At 36.6% G+C, this 27465-nt stretch overlaps 1 protein-coding gene across 14 annotated transcripts in view; it reads right to left on the reverse strand.

Annotated features, from left to right (window-relative positions):
* Positions 1–2308: 2308 nt before the first annotated feature.
* The window catches only part of kcnh7 (potassium channel, voltage gated eag related subfamily H, member 7), a 60096-nt gene continuing 34939 nt past the window's right edge, over positions 2309–27465 (reverse strand). For 6 of the 14 annotated variants that reach the window (XM_048200748.1, XM_048200741.1, XM_048200751.1 and 3 more), the window contains 10 exons: positions 20127–20552; positions 19400–19799; positions 18166–18366; positions 16840–17094; positions 13323–13528; positions 10757–10862; positions 10129–10344; positions 6883–7027; positions 6545–6692; positions 2310–3887 (listed from right to left, as the gene is read on the reverse strand). In XM_048200748.1, the coding sequence (XP_048056705.1) occupies positions 3612–3887; positions 6545–6692; positions 6883–7027; positions 10129–10344; positions 10757–10862; positions 13323–13528; positions 16840–17094; positions 18166–18366; positions 19400–19799; positions 20127–20552 (2379 nt within the window). In that variant the 3' untranslated portion in view covers positions 2310–3611. Of the gene's footprint in view, positions 3888–6544; positions 6693–6882; positions 7028–10128; positions 10345–10756; positions 10863–13322; positions 13529–16839; positions 17095–18165; positions 18367–19399; positions 19800–20126; positions 20553–27465 lie in introns of all 14 variants that reach the window. The other 8 variants (XM_048200739.1, XM_048200744.1, XM_048200742.1 and 5 more) reach the window with 4 other exon arrangements.

The raw sequence follows: 27465 nt of genomic DNA on the forward strand, positions 1-27465 counted from the left end.
TTGCTTTAAACAAGCAAAACTCTTTGTTGGTAAAAACATCGCCTGATCTTTCTTACTCTACAATGTGCATTAGTTTAAACAGTTAAATAGAGTTCAAATCTATTATATTATTGTCATATTTCAGTGGTGATTTGACATGCATGCAGATTTGCAGGCAGACATCCAAAACTTGTGTAAACCTGGAAATAAAAGATTTTAGGATTTTGAAAAATGTGAAACAAAGATATGCTTTATTATGAATAAGAATACTGCACTATTTTTAGGACACATTAAATTAGGATGCCTTTTTGTAAATTAGAAAATAATGCAAAACAGGAATAATTTACTAGGGGATCATATTTTTGGATCCCTTTTGGATGTTACTGACATTTAAATTTGGCAGTCGGTTTTGGTCTTTCCCCATTTCTGCCTATTATAAAGGAGCTGTACTGTCCCCGAAAGTTACCAAGATGGCCACAGCATGAAGACTGGAGGCACATAAAAAGTGTCTCATTTAGGTTTTCCACAGGTTCTCAGAGAAATAAAGTGATTTTCACATAAATAATCTTGTGCAACATTGTAAATTAAGCATTCTGTCCTTTATTAATTTACAGAGTTGTGCATTAACTCTTGTAATATTCACAATATACAGCATAAATATAATACATACCAATATACCCAAGGAAGAAAACATTCTAACCTGCTGTTATGTGTTGCATTGTATAAAATACAGTGTCAAACATTTAAAAAAAATGCATAAAAACAATTTTGTGAACAGCACTAGTTTTAAAAAGTGACACTGTACAAGATGTTTCAAAGAGTTTGTGCAAAAGATCGCAATAATATCGTATCCTTCTCTCGCTCTCTTCCCGCACTGGCACGTGTCCTGGCCTTGTCCCAGAAGCCCCCCTGCGGCAAACGCACTCCGGCCAACTTACTAAAACACGAGACATGACTTGGACCATCTCACAGGAAACTGTTGGGTCAACACATGCCGTGATCACAGCGGTCACACGAGCCAGTGATGATGACGGCCAAACACATATCTGTGTGATGGGAGATGAGGATTTAGAGCCTCTTTCGCATACACCGATATGTCCTGATGCTCCGCCTCCAGATTTCAGCCTACCAATCAGATTCATCCGTTCATGCAGAAGCTCTAAATCTGGTGACCCTATGAGTAAATTACTAAATTAAGACATGCATACATTTTTCTGCTCTTTTTTTTCTTTTTTTTGTTTTAGCTGACACTAGGAAGACAGTGTGTTTCAATGCATCTCATTAAATGTGGATTAAGTGAGTAATTCAACTAACTAACTTTGGTTAAACATGCAGTCCTTCTACACATGAACTCACTGTCATGTTATACTGCAAGACTAAAAGTGTGCGTTTAATAGGTTCTGTTAACGTAGATCTATCTTCTGGAAGGCCAGGGATTACTGCTGCTACAAAGCAAGAGCTTTCTCCTGCAGATCGCATTGTCCAGAAATATTTCTACAGATAAAAATTAAACTATAACACTGCTACAGCCTTAGAACGTAAGAACCTTCTAAAATGAATCTGTAAACTGCATAAAGAAATGAGAACAAACGCATATATAACATAAAAGGGCTTCTTTCAGGGCCAGTTTTAACCCTGGGTTAAGCAATTGTATTAGCACTGCCTTTAACCTTGGAAAATGAAGTGTTAACCTTGCTTTAAAGGGTTAGTTCACCCAAAAATGAAAATTCTGTCATTAATTACTCACGATCATGTCGTTCCACACTCGTCTTGAGACCTTCGTTCATCTTCAGAACACAAATTAAGATATTTTTGATGAAATCTGATGGCTCAACCTTAATGTAAATCCAGTGGTTCAACCTTAATGTTATGAAGAGAATTCTTTTTGTTCGCCAAACAACAGCAAAATAATGACTTTATTCAACAATATCTAGTGATGGGCGATTTTAAAACACTGCTTCATGAAGCTTTGAAGCTTTGCGAATCTTTTGTTTTGAATCAGTGGTTCGGAGCGTGTATCAAACTGTCAAAACTGGCAGTTTGATACACGCTCCGAACCACTGATTTGAAACAAAAGATTTGTAAAGCTTTGAAGCTTCATGAAGCAGTGTTTTGAAATCGCCCATCACTAGATATTGTTGAGTAAAGTCGTTTTGTTTTGTTTTTTGGCGCACAAAAAGTATTCTCGTCGCTTCATAACAATAAGGTTGAACCACTGTAGTCACATGAACTGTTTTAAATATGTCTTTAGTAGCTTTCTGGACATTTGAAAGTGTTAATTGTCTTGCTGTCAATGAAGGCCTCACTGAGCCATCGGATTTTATCATAAATATCTTAATTTGTGTTTCGAAGATGAACGAAGGTCTTACGGGTGTGGAACGACATGAGGGTGAGTAATTGATGACAGAATTTTCATTCTTGGGTGAACTAACCCTTTAAGAGTGCTAGAATCCAAAGGTTGTTTAGTTGTTTAAAGTTGAGTTGTTTAGCAACAGACAACCAATCATAAACTGCCTCGGTGCTTACCTCATTAAATATTCATAAGCCTTTCACGAATCTCAAACAGCAGCAGCAAATGTGTTAACTGGAGCGGACAACCTGAGCAGATCTATGTGGCGACATTTCCTCGGATGGACAAGCAGTTGTTAAAACAGGTTGTGAGCTGCAAGTACGAGCAGGTCAATAAAATTGATCGCAAATAAGATTTGCCCAGGATTAAAATGACCCTTTAAGTGTTAAAAACCCACAACTGTTTCTGTGGTGATGGATCTCTCATCTGTGGTTTGAATTACCCTCCATGAGGGCCAATAAATGGTGACACTCACTTGGACCAACAAAGTTTTGTCAAATTCAATACTGAGACATGATACTGCAATACTGACAATGCTAAAATGTTTAGTTGGCTCTGAAGGGACGGTGTGTCATTGTGGAAATCTGATATGGGTAGAATAATGTGCTATTTTAAAATGATGACGATAGTTTTCATGATGAGGCTTTGCTTTGCAGAGTTCAGTTCAAGTAAAGATTCTTCCTGAATACCAGGAAATTCATAGTTAAATACATATATAAATCTCAAATATAATATAAGGACAAAAAACCGAGCTCATGTCACCGATTTACCAATGCAAGTGTTTTTTTAAGAAACATGCAAAAAAATAAACAAACACTGCATTTTTTTTTCCCTAGCATGCATCTTTCTTTCATTAACATGGTTGTATGTCCAGTACGTTACTTCCTGAACACCGCTCTATTTATATATTATTTACAAATATGAACAACCTTTAAGCTGATTCGTACTGCATTAATGCATCCGTTCACCTGCTTTTGTTTGACTACAACATTTTTGAAGGTAACTATAAGGGACACGGAAGGTTCTTTGCATATGACTCGTCGGTTTCGTGTTCTCTACCCTGAGTCTAGCTGGAGGCTTGTTTTGAAGGGAGGAGGCTGAGTTTACTGTAGTTTGTTCTGTCTATGCATAGTTACATGAAAGCATACAGGAGTGTGATTCCTCTATGAGGAATATTAGAACTCAAACCTCATTATTGAACACTGCTCTTACTGTACTTGTCCCTTTGAATTCTGTTGTTATTGAACTCTGCTTCATTACCATCAAAACCTTTGACCTTATGTTACTGCCCTGGAAGTCCAGGATCAGAGGAGGGCCTGTGGAGACCCGGCATCAATCCGCCTCCGGGTGACGAATCTGGGAGCGACGCTTGTCTGATTGACATTTGGAAAGATCTTGGCTGCTGTGACGCAGAAGGCTCATTTTCCAGTGGTTTCAGCTCCGCCTCCCACTCTGAGTCTGTCGCCAACGGAGTTGCCGTGCTGACATCAGAGGTCATCTCCATGGTAACGGCAGGCGTGGAGTCTTTGGCTTTGTAGGCGTTCTCTAGATCAGGACTCTGCAAAGAAGAAAACGGATTAAACATTTCTGCAGTTCAAATGTAGTATGTTAGTATTCTATTGCAAATTCAATCAAAATCAGCTGTAATCTCCTTCTTGACTGGCAAAAGTCTGAGATCAAATCGCTCTGATATGGTGCACAGCACTTATACGTGGGTGAATGCTCTCTCGCTGTCGATAAAATAAGATTGTGCTACTGTTTTAAACTATTATTGTTCCATACTGCATATTTTCACACACTGTTTTTAAAAATAGTATGCCGTAGCATTGCTAGACAGTTGCTAGGGTATTTCTGGTATTTGTTAGTCAGCTGTAAGGTAGGGTGACCAGATGTTTCTTGATTTTTGATGTGATGGCCCCAGAAATATCCCTGTTTAACAGCACATTCAAAAACATACTGCAAAAAAGCATGGCTAACATAGCCTACAAAAGCACAAACATTAAACAAAATTTGAAAAATGTAAAAATAAATATATATAACTAAATTTATAATTACTGAATACAGTGTATTGTGGAAGCTTGTTTTCACCACTAAATAAAAAAGGTAACTGCAAGTTTGCATCTCACAATTCTGACTTTTTTCTCAGAATTGTGAGATATAAACTCACAATTGCGAGTTATAAAGTCAGAATTGTGAGTTATAGTCAGAATTGCATGATAAAAACTCGCAATTGTGAGAAAAGTCCGAATTAAATAAACTCGCAGTTATGAGGAAAAAAAACCCTTTTCCCCTCACAAAGTTTGTATCATAATTCTGAGAAAAAAGTCAGAATCATGCAATTCTGACTTTATAACTCGTAATTATGATTTTATATCACATAATTCTGACTTTATAACATGTAATTATGACTTTATATCATGCAATTCTGACTTAACTCGTAATTATGACTTTATCACGCAATTCTGACTTTTAATCATGCAATTCTCTTTATAACTCGTAATTATGACTTTATATCACACAATTCTGTCTTTATAACTCATAATTATAACTATATCACACAATTCTGACTTTATAACTTATAATTATAACTATATCACACAATTCTGTCTTTATAACTCATAATTATAACTTTATATCACACAATTCTGTCTTTATAACTCGTAATTATGACTTTATATCACACAATTCTGACTCTATCATGCAATTATGACTTTATAACTCGTAATTATGACTATATCACACAATTCTGTCTTTATAACTCGTAATTATGACTTTATATCACACAATTCTGACTCTCATGCAATTATGACTTTATAACTCGTAATTATGACTACAGTATAACACACAATTCTGTCTTTATAACTCGTAATTATGACTTTGTATCACACAATTCTGACTTTATAACTCGTAATTATGACTTTATATCACACAATTCTGACTCTATCATGCAATTCTGACTTTATAACTCGTAATTATGACTTTATATCACACAATTCTGACTCTATCATGCAATTCTGACTTTATAACTCGTAATTATGACTTTATATCACACAATTCTGACTCTATCATGCAATTCTGACTTTATAACTCGTAATTATGACTTTATATCACACAATTCTGACTCTATCATGCAATTCTGACTTTAAAACTCGTAATTATGACTTTATATCACACAATTCTGACTCTATCATGCAATTATGACTTTATAACTCGTAATTATGACTACAGTATATCACACAATTCTGTCTTTATAACTCGTAATTATGACTTTGTATCACACAATTCTGTCTTTATAACTTGTAATTATGATTTTGTATCACACAATTCTGACTTTATAACTCGTAATTATGACTTTATATCACACAATTCTGACTCTATCATGCAATTATGACTTTATAACTCGTAATTATGACTTTATAAATCGTAATTATGACTTTATATCACACAATTGTGAGTTTATATCTCACAATTCTGAGAAAAAAAGTCAGAATTGTGAGATAAAAAGTTGCCATTACCTAATGTATTTTTATTTCATGGTGGAAACAAGCTTCCATAGTATATTTACTTTGTCAAACTGGAAATATTAAATACAATTAGAAAATGTCAAAAATATTTTAATACAGTTTTATTTGTCATATGTTCTCATATTTGTTTTGTTTTATTTTGTAAAGTCATAATTTTGTTGTAATATCCACCTTATTTTTAATGTAAGAGCAGCAATTTATAAACTGAGTGTGTCTGGCTTCCGGTGTCTGCTCGTCATGCTGCCTGATACTGCAAAATAGTATTTCTTACCATGTTATTTTCATGTACTGTAATTATAAACACACTGGTTTGTAGCGCAAATAGTTTGATCATTTACTGGACTTTGTCATTTTTCATATTTATTTACCTATAGTGGCTAATGAATTGTGCACATTCCAAGAAAACACCTTACTTCCACATTTTTCACAGTGTAAATTGTATTAAAACCAGTTAGCGTCAGTTTGACCCGCAAATATCATAATTATTAATTATATTATATGGAACCCACAACAATTAAAAAAACAAAAAATACAAAATTGTATGTTAAAAAACAAAGACATTCAAAAATCTACTTTAAGGGTGTTTTTAGTGATTGCAAAGCAGTTGCTAGGGTGCTCTTATTGGTTGCTGGGGTATTCTGAGTGTATAACGTGCAGTATGCACACTAGCTTTCCACAGCCGGTGTGTTACCTGTGTCTGCATGGCGGTGACGGGCTGCACGGGTTTGTGGTACTCTGGGCTGACGGCCACAGTGCTGTACGCTGGAGGTCCCAGAGCGCTCTGTCTCTGGAGCAACTGTAAAATAGCCTGGATGTCTGATGTCATCTGCGCTTCCAGCCTACACACACATATATATATATACATACATTGACGCAGAAATACAATACCGTCCGTGACCAGCAGATGGCGGTAGGCACAATTCTATCAATAGCACAAAATGTTCTGGATGATAAAGTTGATGCTTTAACTTGTATCCTCTTTATTTACTCTTTCATGTGACCTACTTTATGTCCATTTCTCTCTCTCACCTGTTCAGGTGTTCCTGTAGTAGATCCAGTCTTTGCTCCATTTCACCGAATGTGATGTCACTTTCACAGTCGTCTCCTCCTTCTCTGTCCTGAGATTTCGCTGAGTCATCTGCATTCCCACAAGGCCATTCTTCAACACGCACATCTAGAGAAACACAAGTCCCAGTGCAATTAATCACAGACACACACACAAACATACCTGATACATACAAACTTAATGCATCATGCACATATGTAAGATTAATTGGGTTCGTATGTGTCAATTGTACTGCACTCATACACACACACATATATATATATATATATATACACACACACACACACATCACATACACACTTTAATAAAACATATAGCACTCCAACAAGACAAATTATACATCACATGCACACACACACACACACATCATTAATAATCTCCACACTGCACCAAGTGTCCCCTAATATAACAGCCGCAATCCCCAGAAGCCAAAAGAACGTGTTTGTGTGTGTTTGCCTCAACAAGATATTACACCAAGCTCAATCTAATCATGAGCTCGAGGGTTGTTTTGTAATATTTAGAGATCTGGAGAAAGAATGAGAGAAGGAAAGAGAGGGAAGCTCCCTGGCTGTATAATTATATCAGCAGTCATTAACTCTGTCCCAATTCAGAGGCTGCATCCTTCGGAGGACTCAAACTTCAAAGGCCGTGATGGTCAGACCGAGCGTTGTTAAATGGGATGGTCTAGCTTACGGATGATTGTTCTTGTCGCCTAGCAACTGTGACAGCTGCCGTTGACGAGTGGCAGAAACGTTTGTACTGGACTGTTGAAAGTTATATTCAACTGTCTGAAAACAACACAGGATTTATTATCTGTCTAAATATGTTCACCATGGTCTATTTCTGTAGATAATTAAGAGTATAAACTATATAAAATCACATCTTAGTAAGTTTCAGAAGTGTAATCCGACAATTTCTTTTTTTAAAAATATCCTGTTGTCATAGGCACACAATGAATTCTGGCTAAGGTAGGCCACGAAGGATCCATCTGTTGCATCCCTCATTGCCCAGGAAATGAAGGACGCATTACGAGGACACATTTGGGACAGCCTTTGTCGCGCCGCTGTGACACAATCGTCCTTCGAAGGATGCAGCCTCTGAATTGGTACGTGGCTATTTTTCATACATTACAAAACCTCTTCTTCGCAGTACACAGTCTCAGTAAAATTGCAGCACTTGTCTGAGTCATTGTTTTCTTCAGGTTATTTATGAATTCAATTTATATACTCAGTCTGTTGTTAATATACTAACTGCATTCATAATTCCATATAATATACCTTAAGATGTGGTCACATTAGTGCAATTTTGCAGGCAAGGAGAGTCCAATATCTACTGTCAAAAGTGTAGTGATGTATGAAGTGCAGCTTTTAAACAAAGCAGCTTCTGTTGGTCAATGTGGTGAATGCATTACTAACGTGAATCAGTAGCAAAATCTGTGTGGGAAAATTTTCAGCCCTTGTGCAAATTTTCAGATCGTGTGGGATTCCTGTTGAAATGACTAGATTTCACCTGTGAAAAGTTACCTTTTTAAAAAAGTAATATGTTATTATAAACCTGTTACGAACACATTTTCATGAAATCATTCTAAATGGCAAACTTTCTCTAGATCAGGGATTGTCAAACTAGGGCCCATGGCATGCTAGAAAATGTGAGGGAAAAAAAGAAAATTATTTTTAAAAATGCATTTTTAGCAATATATAAAGACAATGTGTTAACATTTATCAGATTGATTACTTATATGTTTAAACATGTTGCTTTGGAATGATATTCATGAAAATAACTTTACAAATAAATCCAGATTTAAACAAAATAATTCAAACATCTAACTAAAATGTCACAATACAAAGGAAATAGTCTGTTGCTTTTTAGCACAGTTACAATACAAAAGCTAATTTAATTTAGGAAGTTTCTCTGGTGACCTATGCCTGACTTCTCTTTATCTGCACAAACCCCGGCCCTTTCTTACAATCGACTGCTAACTCGCATTTAGATCTGCCTCCATCCAATCAACAAGTGATGGACAGAATGAGGTCCCACGCTACATTCTTTACTTTTTAGATAATCCATTTCACTCTAATGCATGTCTCAATACAGAAGAAATGATCTGTTGCTATTTCTGCTTCATTGTGACTTTAAATTATCAGGGATATATTGAATAAAAAAAATAGGACTGGACGATAACCTCGATTAATTAAACATTTTACCTCGATTATGATTAATGAACGATTATTTTGTTTTATTTGCTGTTTTTTTTGCCCTCTTAGTTCACTGTCAAATTTTGTACTGTTTGTACTGTACTGTAAATATGCTTGACTATTAAAAGTGGGATATTTTTTCCTAATGAAAGAGTGCTCTGATATAGCAGCTCACTTTCAGCAGTTATTTTGTCTATGGTTCATAACATTTCTTACAGATTTCTGCTCATAAATCAGACACAGATAAATTAGCACAGTACTAGTACATATCTGAACGCATTAACGAGAGCGATTGCGTGCGTGAATTAGTCATACCGTCTCTCTATTAATTGTGAAGCTGTGGGTTGTAAGTAGTTACTTCAAAAGTAGAAAATTATATGCTATAACTTGAGTTTCTAAGCTACTTTAGAGATAAATCACAGGACAGCGTTGTGCGCGCGATCTTCACATGATGTGCGAGCTGTCTGTATGAGTCTTCGTGTGCCACAATGCATCAGCGTAGCAGCTCATAATGATAGGGTTAAAAATCACTTGAGTGTTCATACTGGCAAGCCTTTAAACACATACAATTGACAAACTTTCGTGAGGATGCAAGTGAAAGTGATCTCACTTCAGGGATCGTCTGTGTGTCTTGACTCGGTGTTTGAGTTCACATCCGTGTTGCTTCCATGCCGCTGACTGGGCAGGGTGGAGTTATGTGACTACACACGCGGTAGTGTGTTTTTAAGGGGAAAGTATTAACAAGATTAAAAAAACAAAATAACAGACATGGGAAAATTACGTCGGTTAGAGGTTCTGAATTTCAGTTTTGATTACTTTTTGATTAATCGTCCAGCCCTAATAAAAAAAATATACAAATAAAAAAAGATATGATCACTATTGTAACTGTTCACAATGAACAGATGAATTTCAATTTGTATTATAAGGCATTATAAACATTTTGATACAGTATGCTTCCAATCCCTTTTTTCCCCACAGTAGGACACCCTTATGAATGAGTATGTTTATGTATACCTTTATGGAACAGATTGTTTTCAACACAATCTTTAGTGTATGTGTCAGGGATGGTGTTCAGGTTGTAAGGAAGGGATTGACCCAAACTCAAAGGCCTCGCTGTCTCTTCCTCACCCTCCTCTTCCTCCTTCTCCTCTTGCTCCTCTCCAGGCAATGAGCGAACATCTTGATCTCTTCCCCTTTCCCGGTCTGTCCTGCTCGGTCTGCTCGGAGAACCTGAGGGAACACAAAGTCCTCACAGCTTTACACAAACGGTTCTCACGGTCACTCTCCAGATTGCACCTTGAACAAAGAAAAAAAGAGAGTGAGGAATGTGCCAGGAAGAGAGTGAGAGATTTGGCTGAGATAAATAATCCAAACAGTGGGTTATACAGGGACGGGGGATAAAACGGCTCTTGACCGTTCAGGTAAAATCTGGCAGGGTGCAACCACACAATAACAAACATCTGTCTGTGGCCAACAATCACCATGGCAACAGCTTGAAACCCAGTGGGAGAGAAAAGAGATGGGTGGAAAGAGGAGGGGAGGCGACGGGGGGAAGGGAAACAAAGAAGGGACCGAAAAAGGAGAGAACAATGGAGGAGAGGAAGACAGAAATTTGAGCAGAACATGAGGAGAAGGTCCTGACCTGAAGAGTGGTTCCTTTTAAAGCAGGGTTTAGTCCTGACGTCAGGGTCTTCAGTGTCTGAATCACTCACGGCCGTGTAAAGGTTCCTGTGTGGAGCTGTGGCGCCCTGCCACACACAAGAAATGACATTACATTAGGAAAAGCATTAAACAGCATTTAACTTTATTTACTGCAGCAACATTAGTAGAGGAAAAGCAGATTGGCTTTCTTCTGAGGAGCCCAAAAGTGGATTTTTCTGTAGAATCTTCCTGCCTATTCTTTAAATATAATGACAGTCAAACTGCCATAAAAGAGCATGAGATAAAATTGCATCATAAAAGTAATTAATAGACCAATTTGGTAACAAGTGGAGGAAAACAGGCAAAGTCCACAGAATAAGAGAAAAATGTTTTGTTGTGCCCTTGGTGGATGTCAGAATTGGAGTGCAAAAAATATAGTCTTCATTTTTATAGAATACAGTCGTTGAAGACGTCCTTTGAAACTAAACGCAGACGTTTATGTTGCAAGTCACAGACTGGACTGATGATACCGGTAATGATTAGTCTACTATTAAAGCATAAATTTGATGTAAACAGATATTCACATTTGCAGTTCATACATAGCAGTTACAGCATAAAATAATATTTAAACCTATACCATTTTACATAGATAACCTTTAAACATAGCCTATAAGATTTTTTTATCTCACAATTCTGAAAACTTTTTCACAGATCTTTTTTTCTTGCATTTGCATGTTTATATCTTCCAATCAAAATCTGAGGAAAAAAGACAGAATAATGATTATATCTCACAATTCTGTTCATCCTTCTAAGAACTGTGAGATATAAACTAGGATTTGCGAGAAAAAAAGTCAGAAATGTGAAATTTAAAAAAATTAAAACATTATTTTTTATCTTTTATTCTGTGGCTTCCACAGACTGCTACTGCATAACTTTCATTTTATGCTATCAGGTAGGCTCCACCAACAAAAAATATCATCACTGTTTGCAAATGCAACTCGTGTCAAGAGGAATTACACACCAAAACTGAAGTCATTATTCACTGAAACACAATGGCTCAAGGAGAGGGATGATTATCAGAATAACAACATAAATCTTATGTCCATTCTTTAAAAAACTACCTAGCTAATTGTATGGATTCAGAAGACTTAGAATATACTGTAGCACAGCAGTTCTCATTGTCCACAACAATATTCAAAAGCTCCATGATATTTCTACATTATTTACTTGATAAGGATCTTTACAAAAATATATTACTCACAATTTCAAGACCCATAGATGTAAAATATTTTATTAATTTACATGACTTTTCCTTATAACACTTTTAAAATTAGTCTTCCTCCTATATCCAGGTTTTTAAAGACCCTGTGCTTTTCACTGTATGCCGAAAACTACAGTAAAATACCCATCTAGGATTAATAAAGTTATTAAAGATTCAAAAATTGAATTTAGCTTGGCATAGTTGAATAACAAGAGTTCAGTACATGGAAATGACATACAGTGAGTCTCAAACTCCATTGTTTCCTCCTTCTTATATAAATCTCATTTGTTTAAACGACCTCCGAAGAACAGGCGAATCTCAACATAACACCGACTGTTACGTAACAGTCGGGGTGTACGCCCCAATATTTGCATAATGCCAGCCCATGATGTTCCCAACATTATAAAAGGAATTAGACAAGGGCAGCCAGTATTAACGTCTGAGCTGCACACAGCCGAATCATCAGACTAGGTAAGCAAGAACAACAGCGAAAAATGGCAGATGGAGCGATAATAACTGACATAATCCATGATAGCATGATATTTTTACTGATATTTGTGAATTGTCTTTCTAAATGTTTCGTTAGCATGTTGCTAATGTACTGTTAAATGTGGTTAAAGTTACCATCGTTTCTTACTATATTCACGGAGACAAGAGAGCCGTCGCCATTTTCATTTTTTAAACACTTGCAGTCTGTATAATGCATAAACACAACTTCATTCTTTATAAATCTCTCCAACAGTGTAGCATTAGCCGTTAGCCACAGAGCACAGCCTCAAATTTACTCAGAATAAAACTTTTAACATCCAAATAAATACTTTACTCACATAATTCGAAGCATGCATGCAGCATGCATGACGAACATCTTGTAAAGATCCATTTGAGGGTTATATTAGCTGTGTGAACTTTGTAAATGCGCTGTAATATAGTCGACAGCTCGTGTGGCAGGAAGCTCGTGTCTTAAAGGGGTGGCGCTGAGTGTAAATCAGTGCATAGTTAATGGTGTCCCAAAATAGGCAGTTAAAAAAATTAATTTAAAAAAATCTATGGGGTATTTTGAGCTGAAACTTCACAGACACATTCAGGAGACACCTTAGACTTATATTACATCTTGTGAAAGAACGTTCTTGGGCACCTTTAAATTATTGTATTAATGTGCTCATAGTTTTTGAAGATGTTTATACATAGTTTCCATAAAGGGTTGGAGTTTGACTGCGGAGGGTAGTGAATGTTAGTGTATTTTGCATAGTACATTCATCTGTTTATTTGAAAACTGTAAGTACTTAGTAATAACTTGCTGCTCTACCTTGGTGTTTTCATCGCGCAGGTTGAACGTGAGCTCCAGATTGGACAGGAAGTAGTCAGAGAATTCAGGATACATGTCCAGAACCTCCAGAAGATCCTCTCTGTGGATGGTGTGCAGGTCGCAGTAGCTCAGCGCTCGAACATCTGCGTTGGCTTTCCCTGGCTTGGCGTACAGATGAATCATCTCTCCAAAAATATCATTCTTACCTGAGAGGTGGGTGTACAATGATCAGAGAAGAGAGGGAAGAGAAGATAAAGCAATGAACAATGAAGGAAATGGACAAAGAGTGAGAAGGGGGAAAGCAAGTTTCCATATTAGAGCATGTGTGATTGTATGTAGGCAGAATTTCACGGGTAAAAAAGGTTCATTGTCTATTGTAGTAGTGATATATGAAGCACAGCTCACAGAAGTCATTTAAAAACCAAGTAATGTTATATGCTATGAATGTTATTAATGCGATGAATCCGTGTGACCAACCTGAACCTGCAGAATCTGCGTGAGGAAATGCAATTCTGAGTTTAGATCTCTCAAAGAAAAATATCTCTCAGTTCAGCAATTTTTCTGTTTGCAACACAATTTTGACTTTTTTTTTCTCACATTTCCAAGATACAGACAGACACTTTCATGCATGAAATTGAGATTATCATTTTCACGACCTGTGCCACATTGTTTAAAAAGCAAATGCACTCGTGCCCATCTGTTCACCCATGGGTGTGCTGGTCTGAAAACAAGGTGTGGTCAGATGCTTTGTTGGCGTGTTGCTATTTTGAGACAAATGAAAACGACTGCAGTCTAAAGTCAAACGACCCAGTCTAAAATCAATGGTGCAGTATTTTTGTTTGTTATTTAAACGGCGCGTTAGTAATATGCACCTTTAGGCGGGTACACAACGCTTGTTACACACACGGGGATGCGCAACAGCACATAAACATGCCAACTGACTTTTAAAGGGAATGGGAGATGACACTCTGATTGGTTTATTGCACGTTACACCTAAAAACACACATAACTCATTAAGAGACTAGGTACAAACTTTTGGACCATTTTTTCCGTTGTTAAACTAGCAAAAGTGGATTTGGATGGCCTAAGTGCACCTGCACTTCAGACCATGCGCTTAGATCATTAAAATAGGGCCTATGAACTCAATATTCTGAGAAAAAAAATCTGAATTGTGAGAGTTTTACTTAAAAATTGTAAAATATAAACTGCAGAAATAAATTTAGAATTGTGAGGGAAAAAAATCCGCAATTACCTTTTTTATTCCGTGCCAAAAACAGGTTTCCATTGACTGCAAACTCACAATGTGGGTAGAATGTAACTTGACAAACACTGATGTGAGCACATATTTCTGAAAGCCCCTGCAAGCTTCTTGAGGACATGTGCCAACAGAAATGTCGAGGCCTGACAGCACATTTCTGCAGCGATACATATCAAAGGTCAGACCTGACAAACAAACGACAGCCACCTGGGCAGTGGCCACCTGCCACTGTATCTAAATCCGGCTCAGGGTCGTGGCTAAAACAATTGGTGCTGTATATTGCACATTAAGCATTTGAGGTGAGGCTATAAGCAATATGATATTAGAGTAACGGAGCCCGAGCCACAATTATTGTACAGTGATTAAAGTGTCCATCTGCAACACTTTCGTAAGACAACAGATTCTTGCTGAGGTAGTGAATCCTCAACTGAGACCTAAGAATACATACAAACCAGGAGGTAGCTTCTCTCAGCAATTTTGTGCAGTGTACACCAAGTTTCTGCTGAGTTGCATGAGTATGTTAGTGTGTGTCTCTTTTTCTTCCCCTGGCCTTATTCTGTTAAAGCCAGCTTGCGTAGGAAGAGAGATGGACCATTTAAATTCGGCTTACCCTGCTCCACCTGCCCACTGCACCAATGTGGCTGGAGCATGTGTGCACGAGTGTATAAATGTGCCTGTAAATAATGAAACTAGCACTGTCACTCGTGGCTCTCCGTCACACTAAGTGACACTTCGTAAATCTAATGAACAAGGGAAACATGCACCACACCGCTGCCACTCTCATTCCCGCATCTTATTTAATTACAACCTTTCTCTCCCTCATTCTCTCATTTTCCCTCAGCTCTCCTCTATTTCAGACTCTCTCTATCTATAAAAACATGATGAGCTCATCACAGGAGAGATATCCTTGAATGAAGGACAGCACTTCTTTCATTAAGTCTATTATTACATTGTGAGCCTCTGAGCTGTTTATATTAAATTTAGATGAGTGTGCAAGTACCATACTGTAAGACCCAATTTCCACAGCATTTCAATAATCTGCTATTTGGACAATGATACTGTATATATATATATACACACACACAAGGGTGCACATAAGTTTTTCAGTCTGGTTCTCATAAGAGCACCTGGAGATTCGGGTTGGTGCTCACACTGCACATAGTGTGACCCATTAAATATAATTATAAAAAATAAAATAATTAATAAGAGCATTATTGCACTTTATTTAGTTCGTTTTTAAAAAAAATAAAATAATAAATAATAATACTAATATTATAACACTATTATATTTTAAAATAAAAAATGAGTATTAAATAAAAATACAATTATTTTATAGCACACTTAAAAATACAATGCTAACTGTATTTTTAAATTTTATTTATTTTTATTTTTTTTACTTTTTTATTTTTATATGCATTTTCAACATTTTCAAACCTAAAACCAGCAAACTTTTATTTTGGTGGGTTGCCAGGAAGTAAGTATATGCACTGCCACGTTTTAGCGTGTCAGTGAATGTCACAGCTTTGCGTTTTGCAGATTTCTTATGCATTCAGTTAAAATGGAAATCTTATACAGTATTACAGTTAGTCAATCTAAAATGGTGATAAACTGCACTCTAAAATGTGCATAAACTGTACCCAGTGCATTTTTTTATTTTGGTCATGCATGCGCACCACTTATGTGCACCCCTGGATATATATATATATATATATATATATATACACACATTTTTGATATTTTTAATAAACTGTATTAATGAATGAAATGTTCAAGGTGTCTGAATAAATTTTGGTTTGACTGTGTGTGTGTGTGTGTGTATATATATATATATATACACACACACATATATATATATATATATATATATATATATATATATATATGGTAAGACATATTCTTTTTTGGATTTGACTGCAGGGTGATATATGGCAGGCTATGATATACTATTATTTTCTTCTTGTGTAGCCTTTGTTCCTTGAGCAAAAAAAGTTATTTCAGAGAGGTTTTGATAAAAAACTGTGCAATTATTTTTATAACAGTATGCACCAATGCCATTTATTGTATAGTGGAAAAGCATAATGGTTAAAAAGATGTGGCCTGACGATCAAAGGACAACAGGTTTGTGAAAGTCGTGGAACAAACTCCATTTTAAATATAGATTCTAATCAGAGTGAGATGTCATCACCATGAAGTTTTGATGGTTTTACTAGCAGGTTTACAAGCTTACAGTGAAGGTTTGTTTAATTGTTCATCACTCACCCAAGATAGCCACCACTATGTCATCTCTCAGAATCTCAATGGATCCCCTGGCGAGAAAGTAGAGGGCTGTGAGAACGTCCCCACAATGCACCAACGTGTCACCTGGTGGGGCATGGGTGGTCTTAAAGCGCATCGCCAGTGCTCGCAGACATCCTTTGGTCGCTCCACGGAATGCCTTGCAACTCTGGAGCAAACTTGTATTCAGATGAAGACAGATATCTGCCTGCAGGCACTCTGGAAAGCCCTTCAGTACCTGCAGAGAAGGGAAGAGAAAGAAAAGGACAGAAGGAGTATTCCCCATGGAGAAGAGGAGAAGGAGGGCAGAATGATTGCAGGTTTTTAAGAGCTTTGCGTTAGAGCTCAGATTATACAATGCTAATATAGCCCTGTCTCCCTCAACTGGAAATACATAAAAGATGAAGCAAAGTATGAATAGATCTGGGAGCCTTTGTTTCTGCTGCATTGCATTGTGTTTGACTTTGATTTGCTTTTGCTTCATATAAAATGATATATGGCGCATTAAGCAGAGGAAAATGCAACTACCACTTATGTTCTGACTCATCTAAAAGAAAAATGTCTAAAAAACACTGTTTCTTGTTTAAAATTAGATTTGGGATGTCAGCCAGTGAACAACAAAGTCTGTTATGGAAAGCATAAATCTGCAGTAACTATTTATCTGACTGGCTGACTAAATTGACTGACTAAATAATCCGATGCCTAATAAAACAGGAAATGTCAATATGACCTAGGTCCATCAAAGTGAAACTGATTTAATAGAAGGAAAATAACTGAAATAGAAATGCCTGTGTGCAGGATGAGTCACAATACCCATGGCCATTAGCTTTGTAAATAGAGTTTTTGATTTAACATCAGTCTTTAAATGGACCAAACTTTAATTACTTTGATTGGCTATAACATTCAGACTACGCTTACCTCATAAAACGGTATGTATTTGACCGACACTGCTCAAGGTTATGCACAGTTAAAAATCAACTGTATGCTTCAATAAAATATATAGACATTATGAAAAACATTTAAGGTAAAATGACTGCAGCTTTTTTGATAAAAAGCAAACATTACTCTATACCTCCTGCTCACCAGGGTGTTGAAGTCAGTCCGTTTGAGTGCGTATAAGAAAGAGACAATGCATATCAGATCACTGCGTAGACACATGAACACATTTGACATTAATACTGTGCGACTGAGATTGTGTGATGTTAGAAACACTAGATAGCTAACACACTGACACATATACACTGATTGTTTAATGCATGTCTTCATTCAATGACAGAAATTCATGTTTAGTGAAATAGAGCCTGACTCGTACCATGTTCATGTCGATGCCATTGGTGTATGTCCACGCGTGTTGAAAGTACTCCTCCAGTCTTTGTCTCAGCGGGTTAGGGATCTGATGGAAGCGAATGAATTCTTTGACCCGAAGCATCTGCAGATGGTATCGAGCTGTTCCAGAGTACAGTCGCTGAATTATAGCAGACACATTCCCAAAGATACTAGCATACATCAGAGCTAAAATACAAAGCGAGAAAGCAAAGGTCAGGATTCAAGTCATTTATAAAGTCAAATCAAGATTTTTGTTTTTTTAAAAGTTTCTGAAAGTCTCCTATGCTCACCAAGGCTGCATTTATTTGATCGAAAATATATTAAAACTAATATTGTGAAATATTATAATTTAAAATAACTGTTTTCTATTTTGAATGTACTTTAAAATGTAATCTATTCCTGTGATGGTGAAGCTGAATTTTCAGCATCATTACTCTTGATGACTCTTTAGCTTCGCCCACGGCACACCTCCAGGAGCTCGGCTGTTTTCGGGAATACTCGGTACAGTGTGTCTGTCTTTTATAAATCTGATAAAACTAAAGGATGGTAAACTTTATGCACCCTTTAAGTATTCTTTGATGAATAGAAATTTCAAATGAGCAGGAAATAGAAGTCTTTTATAACATTATATAATGTCTTTACTGTCACTTTTTCTCAATTTAAAAGATATTTGCTGAATAAAAGTATTAATTTCTTTGAAAAAAAAAAGGTTTCTGACCCCAAATTTTTGAACAGTAGTTTATAACGTTCCAAACAACCAATTAGATTTGAAGGACAGTTTAAGTTTACAGTTTATGTCAAGTTTAGGCTTACAACCAGAGTTAGGTGCTTCAGTGTTATTCACCTATCATTTCCCTCTGATTTTAGGGATAAGTTATGAGTAAGGTTAGGTTTAAGGGTAGGTATAGGGCTAGGACTAAATTTTCAGATACGAATGTCATTCCAGGATCAACAAAATATGTTGATTCGGGAACATGTCTTACTTAGCAAAATCACGGTGACCAGGTTTAGGGGATTGAATATACAGTTTGTACAGTATAAAAATCATTATGTCTATGGGATTTCCCCATAAAACATGGAAACCCAATTTGTGTCTGTGTAACCTAGTTTGGGAACTACTAAGATTAAACTGACATAAAAAGGTTGTTCTGTCTGCTGTACTGTTCTGTCTGTCTGATGGCATAAGTTAGTTTTAAAGGTGCGACATATTGATACCCACAGCCAATGAGCATGACACAGATGGAGAAGATCTTCTCTGAGTTGGTATTTGGCGACACATTTCCAAAGCCCACGCTGGTCAGACTGCTGAATGTGAAATACAGAGCTGTCACATACTTGTCCCTGATTGAGGGGCCCGAGGAGCGGTCACTGACGTTGTACTGCTTGCCGATGGACATGCCCAGATTATCCAACCAGCCAATCGTGTGTGCCAGATAGGGCCTCTCCACATTGCCGATTGCATACCATATGCAAGCCAACCAATGAGCAATCAGCGCAAATATACACATGAGGAGCATGAGGACAGCCGCCCCATACTCTGAGTAACGATCCAGCTTCCGTGCCACTCGGACCAATCGGAGCAGTCTAGCAGTCTTCAGTAGTCCAATCAGAGTCGTGGTCTGAATGAGAGTGAAGAGCAAACATACATTTATGCTTACATAATGTAAATAAAATATATATATATATATATATATTGCAAGAAAGCTAAAACAGCCTGTCATACATTAATATCTCTATCCATATTTGCGCATTATAACTCAGCTGTTGCTGTATTTTATATTTAATACCTTATTTTTTTACATTTTTACTTTGAGGGTGTTGGATTTGTTAAAATCCAAAACTCAGAGTGTGAACAATATGAATAGCATGAAAAAGCATTCATTCTAAATTATAGAACGCTTCAAATAAATCAACCCACACACACATATGCATTTACATATGCTCACCTCTTCTGATCCTGCCTCAAATATGAGAAGGTCAAAGGGTATGGCTGCCACCATGTCTATGAAGAACCACCCCTTGAAGTAATGCACAGCTATCTTAGCTGGATGGCTGACCACCTCCTCGTTGGCGTTGACGTACGTAGTCCGGAAATTGATAAGAATGTCTACGATAAACATAATGTCCACTATGAGGTCCACCACATTGAGAGGACTGCAGGAATAACCACACTCACGTCTCCTCTCCTCCTCCAGGTCATTGAGCAGGAAGGCCGCACTGTAGGGTGTGAAAATAGCGGTGTAGATGACTAGCAGCAGAATCAGCCAGTCCCAGACTGCCTTAAAGGGGCTGTAGTGTAGAATGGTGAACTTGTTGATGCGTGGTGTCTGAAGCTTATACTCTGGAAGCACGTCGGCGCCTAGCGACAACACCTGAAGAATAGAGATGTAGTTACTATGACAGCAATAGTGCTTTTATATTTTGCAACTATTAATAGCAATATTAGAATCTGCTAAATCAGAAGCTGGAAACAACGCAGTGACTCGTGTATGAAATGCACACTATACAGTTTGTAGAATGTTAAGATCATTTGTCTTTAGTTTGGATTCAGTTATTCAGTTAATTTTTTTAATTAGAAATTATATTATTAGTATGGCAATTTGTCATGTTCATGGATTCTAGAATGTCTTAAAATTTGGTATAGCATACGTTTACTTGACAACATGCACCCGTGCTGAAGTTTATGCAAATCATGATGAGCATGTTATCCGGAATTATTTGAAAATGGAACAAATTGTTATTCAGTTTAAGCCAGTTTTTTTTTACCTAAAACATTCCAGTTTAATTTTGAATTTATTCTAAATTAGGGATTTTGAATCCCAGTTCTCTGATGTTAAGACTTTTAGACTTCACAGTATAAATAAAATATAAAGTATTTAACACTCTGAGGTCTGAGGGTATCGCCGGCAATACCACCGCATTTTTTTTCTTACCAGTGTGAAAGAGACTCAAAATACTCCATCAATGTTGCACATACAATTAAGAGTTATACACCATTTTAATCTGTTGAATATCTTCTTTCATTTGTGTACACTCAGAGTAAAAACAAAATGCTGTGCTTTTTGTAAAATAAAGAAAACTAACATGATGCGTGATCTCTCGTCTCCCTCTGAACAAAGTCCAATCTGATAGTTCTCAGAAAATGAACTGTAACTTAGTGAATACGAATGACAAAAAAATTAAACTTATGTCTAAAGAAACGTTGAAATGTCAGGTTTTAAATTGTGCAAGTCAAATCGAAAACAAACATTTTGTGTTTATGTAATCTGTATGAAAAGAGAGCCATGTCAGAAGTCAGTGATTCAGCTCATTATCTGCTAATGCGGCCACGCCCACGGAGCCAGCGCTATTCAGACGCAAATTCAGAAGCAATACATGCATACATCGTCTCAATCGTGTATTTATTGTCTTGAAAAGTGTTTATCTGGATGTTAAAGCCATGGTTAGCGAACTCTAGAAGACATGCAGTTAGTTCCTGGTTCTTCTTCTTCTTTATATGGATTTGTGGCCTAAAGGTGTACAGAGCGCCCTCCGGCTGCAAGTATGAATTGTATCCAGCACTCATAGTGATGATATATAGAATAAATATAGAATAAATATTACTCCTCTGTATAGAAATTTGACATAAACATATAAGAATCCATCAATATTTCTCCAAATGTGCATGCTTTAAGCTAAAAGCCTATATGAAATGCCATAGAGGTAACATAATTGTTCAGACACTTTGCATCACAGAAATACATTATATTTTAAAGAATATAATAGAATACCATTATTTTAAATTGAGCTGAGACATGATTACAGAGGGTTTTTTCATTCCCTACCTGACTCAAAGGCCTCATTAATATGCAAGTCATTTCAGGTCATTATTATTTGATTCTTTTGTCTTCTCAGGTGTAAATGGCCCATTATTCATGATCATTCACGCCTCCATGCATACTGTGTTTCTTGATAAAAAGTGACTTACAAAAACTAAATCAATATATTGTTTTATATGAAGGAGTAGGCAGCATAATTTTTACATAATTCTGAAGCAAAAACTCTAGTCTACAACCTCCAATACCCAGAAGTCTTATGAACACAGATTTAATATACTTTTTTTGGCCTTATTTCAGTGACTTAAGTTTTTTGTTTTTTCAATAACCACGCATAAACGTTATTCCTTCAAAAACACAAAGATGTACATACATGTTCCTCACATATTATGGTAGCCTAGTTTGTGTTGAATACAGTGTAATGACACTTGTGTCATTAATGTGTTTATGAACAAATGAAAAAAGCACAAATGTCAGGGCATGTCAAAACTTCTCCAGGCCCCAAATCAGCCTCAGACTCCAGAGGATTAATATAATTTTACCTGACACCCGGCATAACGCGGCATCAGGCGCGCCAACGATTTTTCCCATCCTTAAACTAGCAAAAGTGGATTCGGACACGCCCAAAGCGCTTTAGACCATGCGCTTAGATAATTAAAATAGGGCCCTTAGAGTTTTTGCTACTGTACCTTTAAGACTAAAATATGTAAACTAGCAATTCTTTTTGTACTAGCACAGTTCATACCATTGTTCAAGGCAGACCATCTTCCTGAACAATAAATAGCCACTGATGCATAAACATGGGAGGTAGTATGTTAATGTAATCCTAGTTAGGTGCCAATATAGTGAAAATTTCTGATCAAACCATTTGCAGCTTTGTTTCAAGAAATAATCTATTTGGATTGGTGAGGATGCCTTAGATCTTGAATGTTAGAGTATGTCTACTTAGTTCATTGAGCTCCTTCCTTTTGAAAGAGCATGGTACTGTGTGTCTACTTTGTAGAAATTTGGGGAAACTAAAGAAATAGAGAGAGCAATACATCATTGCTTATGATGCAAATTTCATGATCCAGCTTTCAGATGGTAATGTGAAAAGCAGAGAGAAGGCCACATGGTGACAGGTCACGGCTGAGGCAGCCATGAGTTAATAACGGACCACAGCACACCATCCAGCCAGAGAAAAAATTACATACAGAAAGACTGTTATGTCCTTCCCATCAGGGAACCAGCCTGAACGAACAGGACCAGTCTGGGTGTTCAGTAAGCAAACGAAAGCATATCATTATTTATATCGCATAATATTACAGCATACAGAAATTCCCTGGATGCCTATTATTACAAATGAGTCAACAGCAGCTTTTGGTCTGTAAAGCATGCTATGACAGCATGTGTGTGGGGCATACTAGGACAGTCTCAATGTCACAGTGGCAATTCTCATACAGCCATACCCACTCCTCCACTGATACAGAGAGGATGAGAGAAAATTTCCACTTGTGAATCTCATTTGATGAAAACCATGAAAAGGACTTCAGAGAGTTAACAAGGAAATGTTTCAAAATATATATATATATATATATATATATATATAAGTCTCTAATGCTTAGCAAGGCAGCATTTATTTGATTAAAAATGCAGTAGACACAGTAATATTATGAAATTACAATTTAAAATAACCATTTTCTATTTAATATAATATATTTTAAAATGTAATTTATTCCTAGGATGGTGAAGCTAAATTTTTAGCAGCCATTACCCCAGTCTTCAGTATCACACGATCCTTAATATTTTTGTGGAAACTGTTAAACCTTTTTCCAGGAATCGATGATAAATAGAAATTTCAAAGGAAGAGCATTTATTTAAAATGGAACTTTTTTTGTAATATTATAAATGTCTTTACTGTCGCTTTTGATCAAATTAATGTATGCTTGCTGAATAAAAGTATTAATATATAGACCCCAAAAACATTTATTTTTCATTTAGTGCACAACACTCAAAATGGGTAAAATGTCTCAAAATGGTGCAGGTCACAAATACTCTGCATTGATCAAGTCCGTCATAATTAGTTGAGCAATTGGAGCTGGCTGTAAACCATGTGTTTTCCTAATTACTGTATCTGTCAGCATCCCTGGGTATCCGTAAGCACATCTGTGTGTCACTTGACAAGTTGTGTCCTGCCAGAATGACGTTGTCCATGCAGTGGATAAATAAATGATTGGGATTTAATTATTAATCAATAATGCAGTGCAGTAATCAAACTCTTGCTTTTAGTGACCTTTGTTGGCTTACTTCAGATTCACCTTTACTGCACAGTAGATACTCTGGTGAGCTTGGTTATTTTTATTATTTTATGAATGTGTTAAAAACACATAGTTGAATGTGAATATAAGTGACTTCTTTGAGCTCATGAGGAACTTTTTAAGTTTAATATTCTGAGGATTTTATTAATATTAAGAAGAGAATAACAAGATGTATTAAAAAAAGAAATATATTAAAAAAGGGTCAATGAAAAAGAGTGAAATCACATTCTGCATAAAGGTTGAGGGTGTGTGGGAGGCTGAATTTCAGGATTAGATGCCAAGACCCAGTTTAATTAGAGTCCAACTCTTCAACACGACACAAAGAATGGAAAAGACGAAACAAGCCATCTGTGTGTGTAACTGGCCATCTGGTTAGTTACAGGCAACAAGTCTATAATGTGGCAAACAAACAACAACAGCACCACTGACAGAAATAGACAGAAGAGGAGGGAGAGCAATGCAAACTGTGCCAATATTTTGCATATATGTGTTTAGTCATTAATGGTGCATGCATGCATATACTGTACATTGTCAAACCTACTATGATATGTACTAAAATAAGTTTTATTTACTTCATGTTTCATGATTATTTCCTACAACTTATTCCAGACATGGAGTGTATACTATGTGTGTGGTTATAAAATACATGTATGTTAAATACAGTTCTTTTTCCAACTTCGTTCTGTGTTACACTATTGGGAATTGCCTTGGGCGTGACCAATTACGGAAGCTCCTGTGACACCACGTCTGTCTTTGACAGACAGGTCGACCTGTGATCAGGCTCCACCCCCACCTTTATCACTCAGGTCGACTACTATCGAAATCATTTGCACTTTCTTCCCGTGAGGGACTATAAACTCTCTCAGTAGTACATCCAAATTTTTGCTGATTTCACTCAACTGTTCAACAGGCGGACTGACATTTCCTCCGAATGCAACATCAGTTGGATTAGATTGTGTTGAGTGACATCACAAAATTTAGAATAGTGGCAAGCTATTCTTCGGACTAAAGCATATTAAATTACGACAGTAGTAACTTCAGTGGCATCAAGTCATCTTCAGGCTTCTCTGACCTCCTCAACTTAGACATGGATGACAAGAAAGAGGAAGATAACTCTACCTTTCTGGCCCAACAGTCTAGACCCTCCACCACAACTGGCTCGGCCTCTCTCAGGCAGACAGTAACCTGCACAAGGTGTGTAGCCTAAATGAGCCGCAGTGAAACTGGGCCTCTCCTGGCCCATGACCCAAGATGCAGAAGGAGCAGAGAGGGACCTTTACAATGGAAAAAAGCTGCCACCTGCTCAACCCACAGTGAGACAGCTCCTGCTTGCTGTGCTTGCTTTCATGAAAAAGATGTCTTGCCATTGGTCAAGCCCCTTTAAGAGCAGGTAGAATTAATTCAAACACAACCGCTCTCTCACTAATGCATGCATATAAATGTAATCTTTACTTTGCAACTTTATCTTTATACAGTAAAACTGTAATATACTATGCCAAATAACTGTTTTCTATTTTAATATACTTTTTCTAATTTATTCCTGTGTTTGTAAAGCTGAATCTTCAGCAGCCATTATTCTAGTCTTCAGAGTCACATGATCCTTCAGATATCATTCTAATATGCTGATTTGGTGCTCAAGAAACATTTCTTATTATTAACAATGTTGAAAACAGTTGTACTGCTTAATATTTTTCTGGAAAGGGTGATACTTTTTTTTTCAGGATTCTTTGATGAGAAGTTAATTGTAAATGTCTTTACTGTCATTTTTGTTCAATTTAAATTATTCTTGCTAAATAAAGGCATTAATTAAAAAATATATATTACTGACTATTAACAGTAGTGGACATTTAATTTAGCTGATACTTTTATCCAAAGTGACTTACAAAGGAAGAAAACAACAAAGCGATTCACCTTAAGCAGGCAAGAACAAATAAAGAGCTAAACATAAACTTTCAAACCTTGTCTAGAATAGTACAGGTCAGAACAGGGAAGGATTTAACAAATGGTGAAAGTGTAGAATTTTTTTTTTTTAGAGTCAACATCACCAGGATGCAGTTAAGTGTGTACGAAAGAGTGAATATTTCAGCCATTTCTTTAATATTGGTTCGAGTAGGGTTCAGAAGACCATGAACATGAATGTTCAGGACCATGATTTCATGCCTTTCTATAATAATACCATGATGTGCCATTCACTCAGCAACTTCAGGCTTCTGAAGTGGACGTAAATTTCTAAAAGGGAGTGGTGGCGAGTTGTGTGTGCAAGAACACTGTTTTGGCTGTGCTTCAGCTCTACGTGACTGTGTGGATGAATATATCATAAAACAGTCACTACTAGGCTTAAGAGATATAACCAGTTTAGATGGAATGGATCTCAAGTTGACTTGCTGAAGACATTACTGTAGCTATACCCATTAATAAATCCTTCTAAATAAACTCCAGCACAGCGCTACAACAACCCATAATAAAAAGACCCTTCACAATAAATAATGCTTTACAATGAACATGTTAGAGCGCTACATATGGCAATTGATCAATAAAATAAACAACATTTCATATCCCTCAGTTCTCACCATCTCTGAAAAGCCAAACCAATGTTGATTCTGGTTTTATTACGAGCCCTGTTGCATTCTCTTTTTGCCAGCAGACTCTCCTCTGTTCTGCTTTATTTTTTATATAACAATGATTCCCCGGAGGTTCGAGGTTTAGTGTGCTCCATGTCAACCTTTCTCATTAAACTACTTTTAAATTTTGTTAATTTTTTACAAAAAAAATTACATAGTATACCTTTAATTATTTAAATTACTTGTTTTGCAATGTTTTGAGAAAGGTTGCAACAGTACCCTAAAACAATGACTAAATTTTGATTTGGCAAATTGTTTATAACGTTTTGTCGAAAGATTAGGAAGACACACCTTGTATTCACTGAAATAATGTGCACTGAAGATAACACAGCAATATGCATCAGATCACTTGGTGTTCGTGATGTGAAATCTCTAAGTGGCGTCTTCGAATTCATATTGTCAGAAGTTAATATTTTGAGGCATTCAGTACACTGTGGTCTCTCTTCATTACCCAACATTGCACTGGTGAATCTGAGGGTGAGATATGCCTCATCATATTATCTTGTCTTTTCACCACACCGGACGCGACGGCCACACTGCGCAACAACAGCT

This window comes from Megalobrama amblycephala, linkage group LG8 (genome assembly GCF_018812025.1).
Source record: "Megalobrama amblycephala isolate DHTTF-2021 linkage group LG8, ASM1881202v1, whole genome shotgun sequence".
In the NCBI taxonomy this organism is placed as follows: Eukaryota; Metazoa; Chordata; class Actinopteri; order Cypriniformes; family Xenocyprididae; genus Megalobrama; species Megalobrama amblycephala.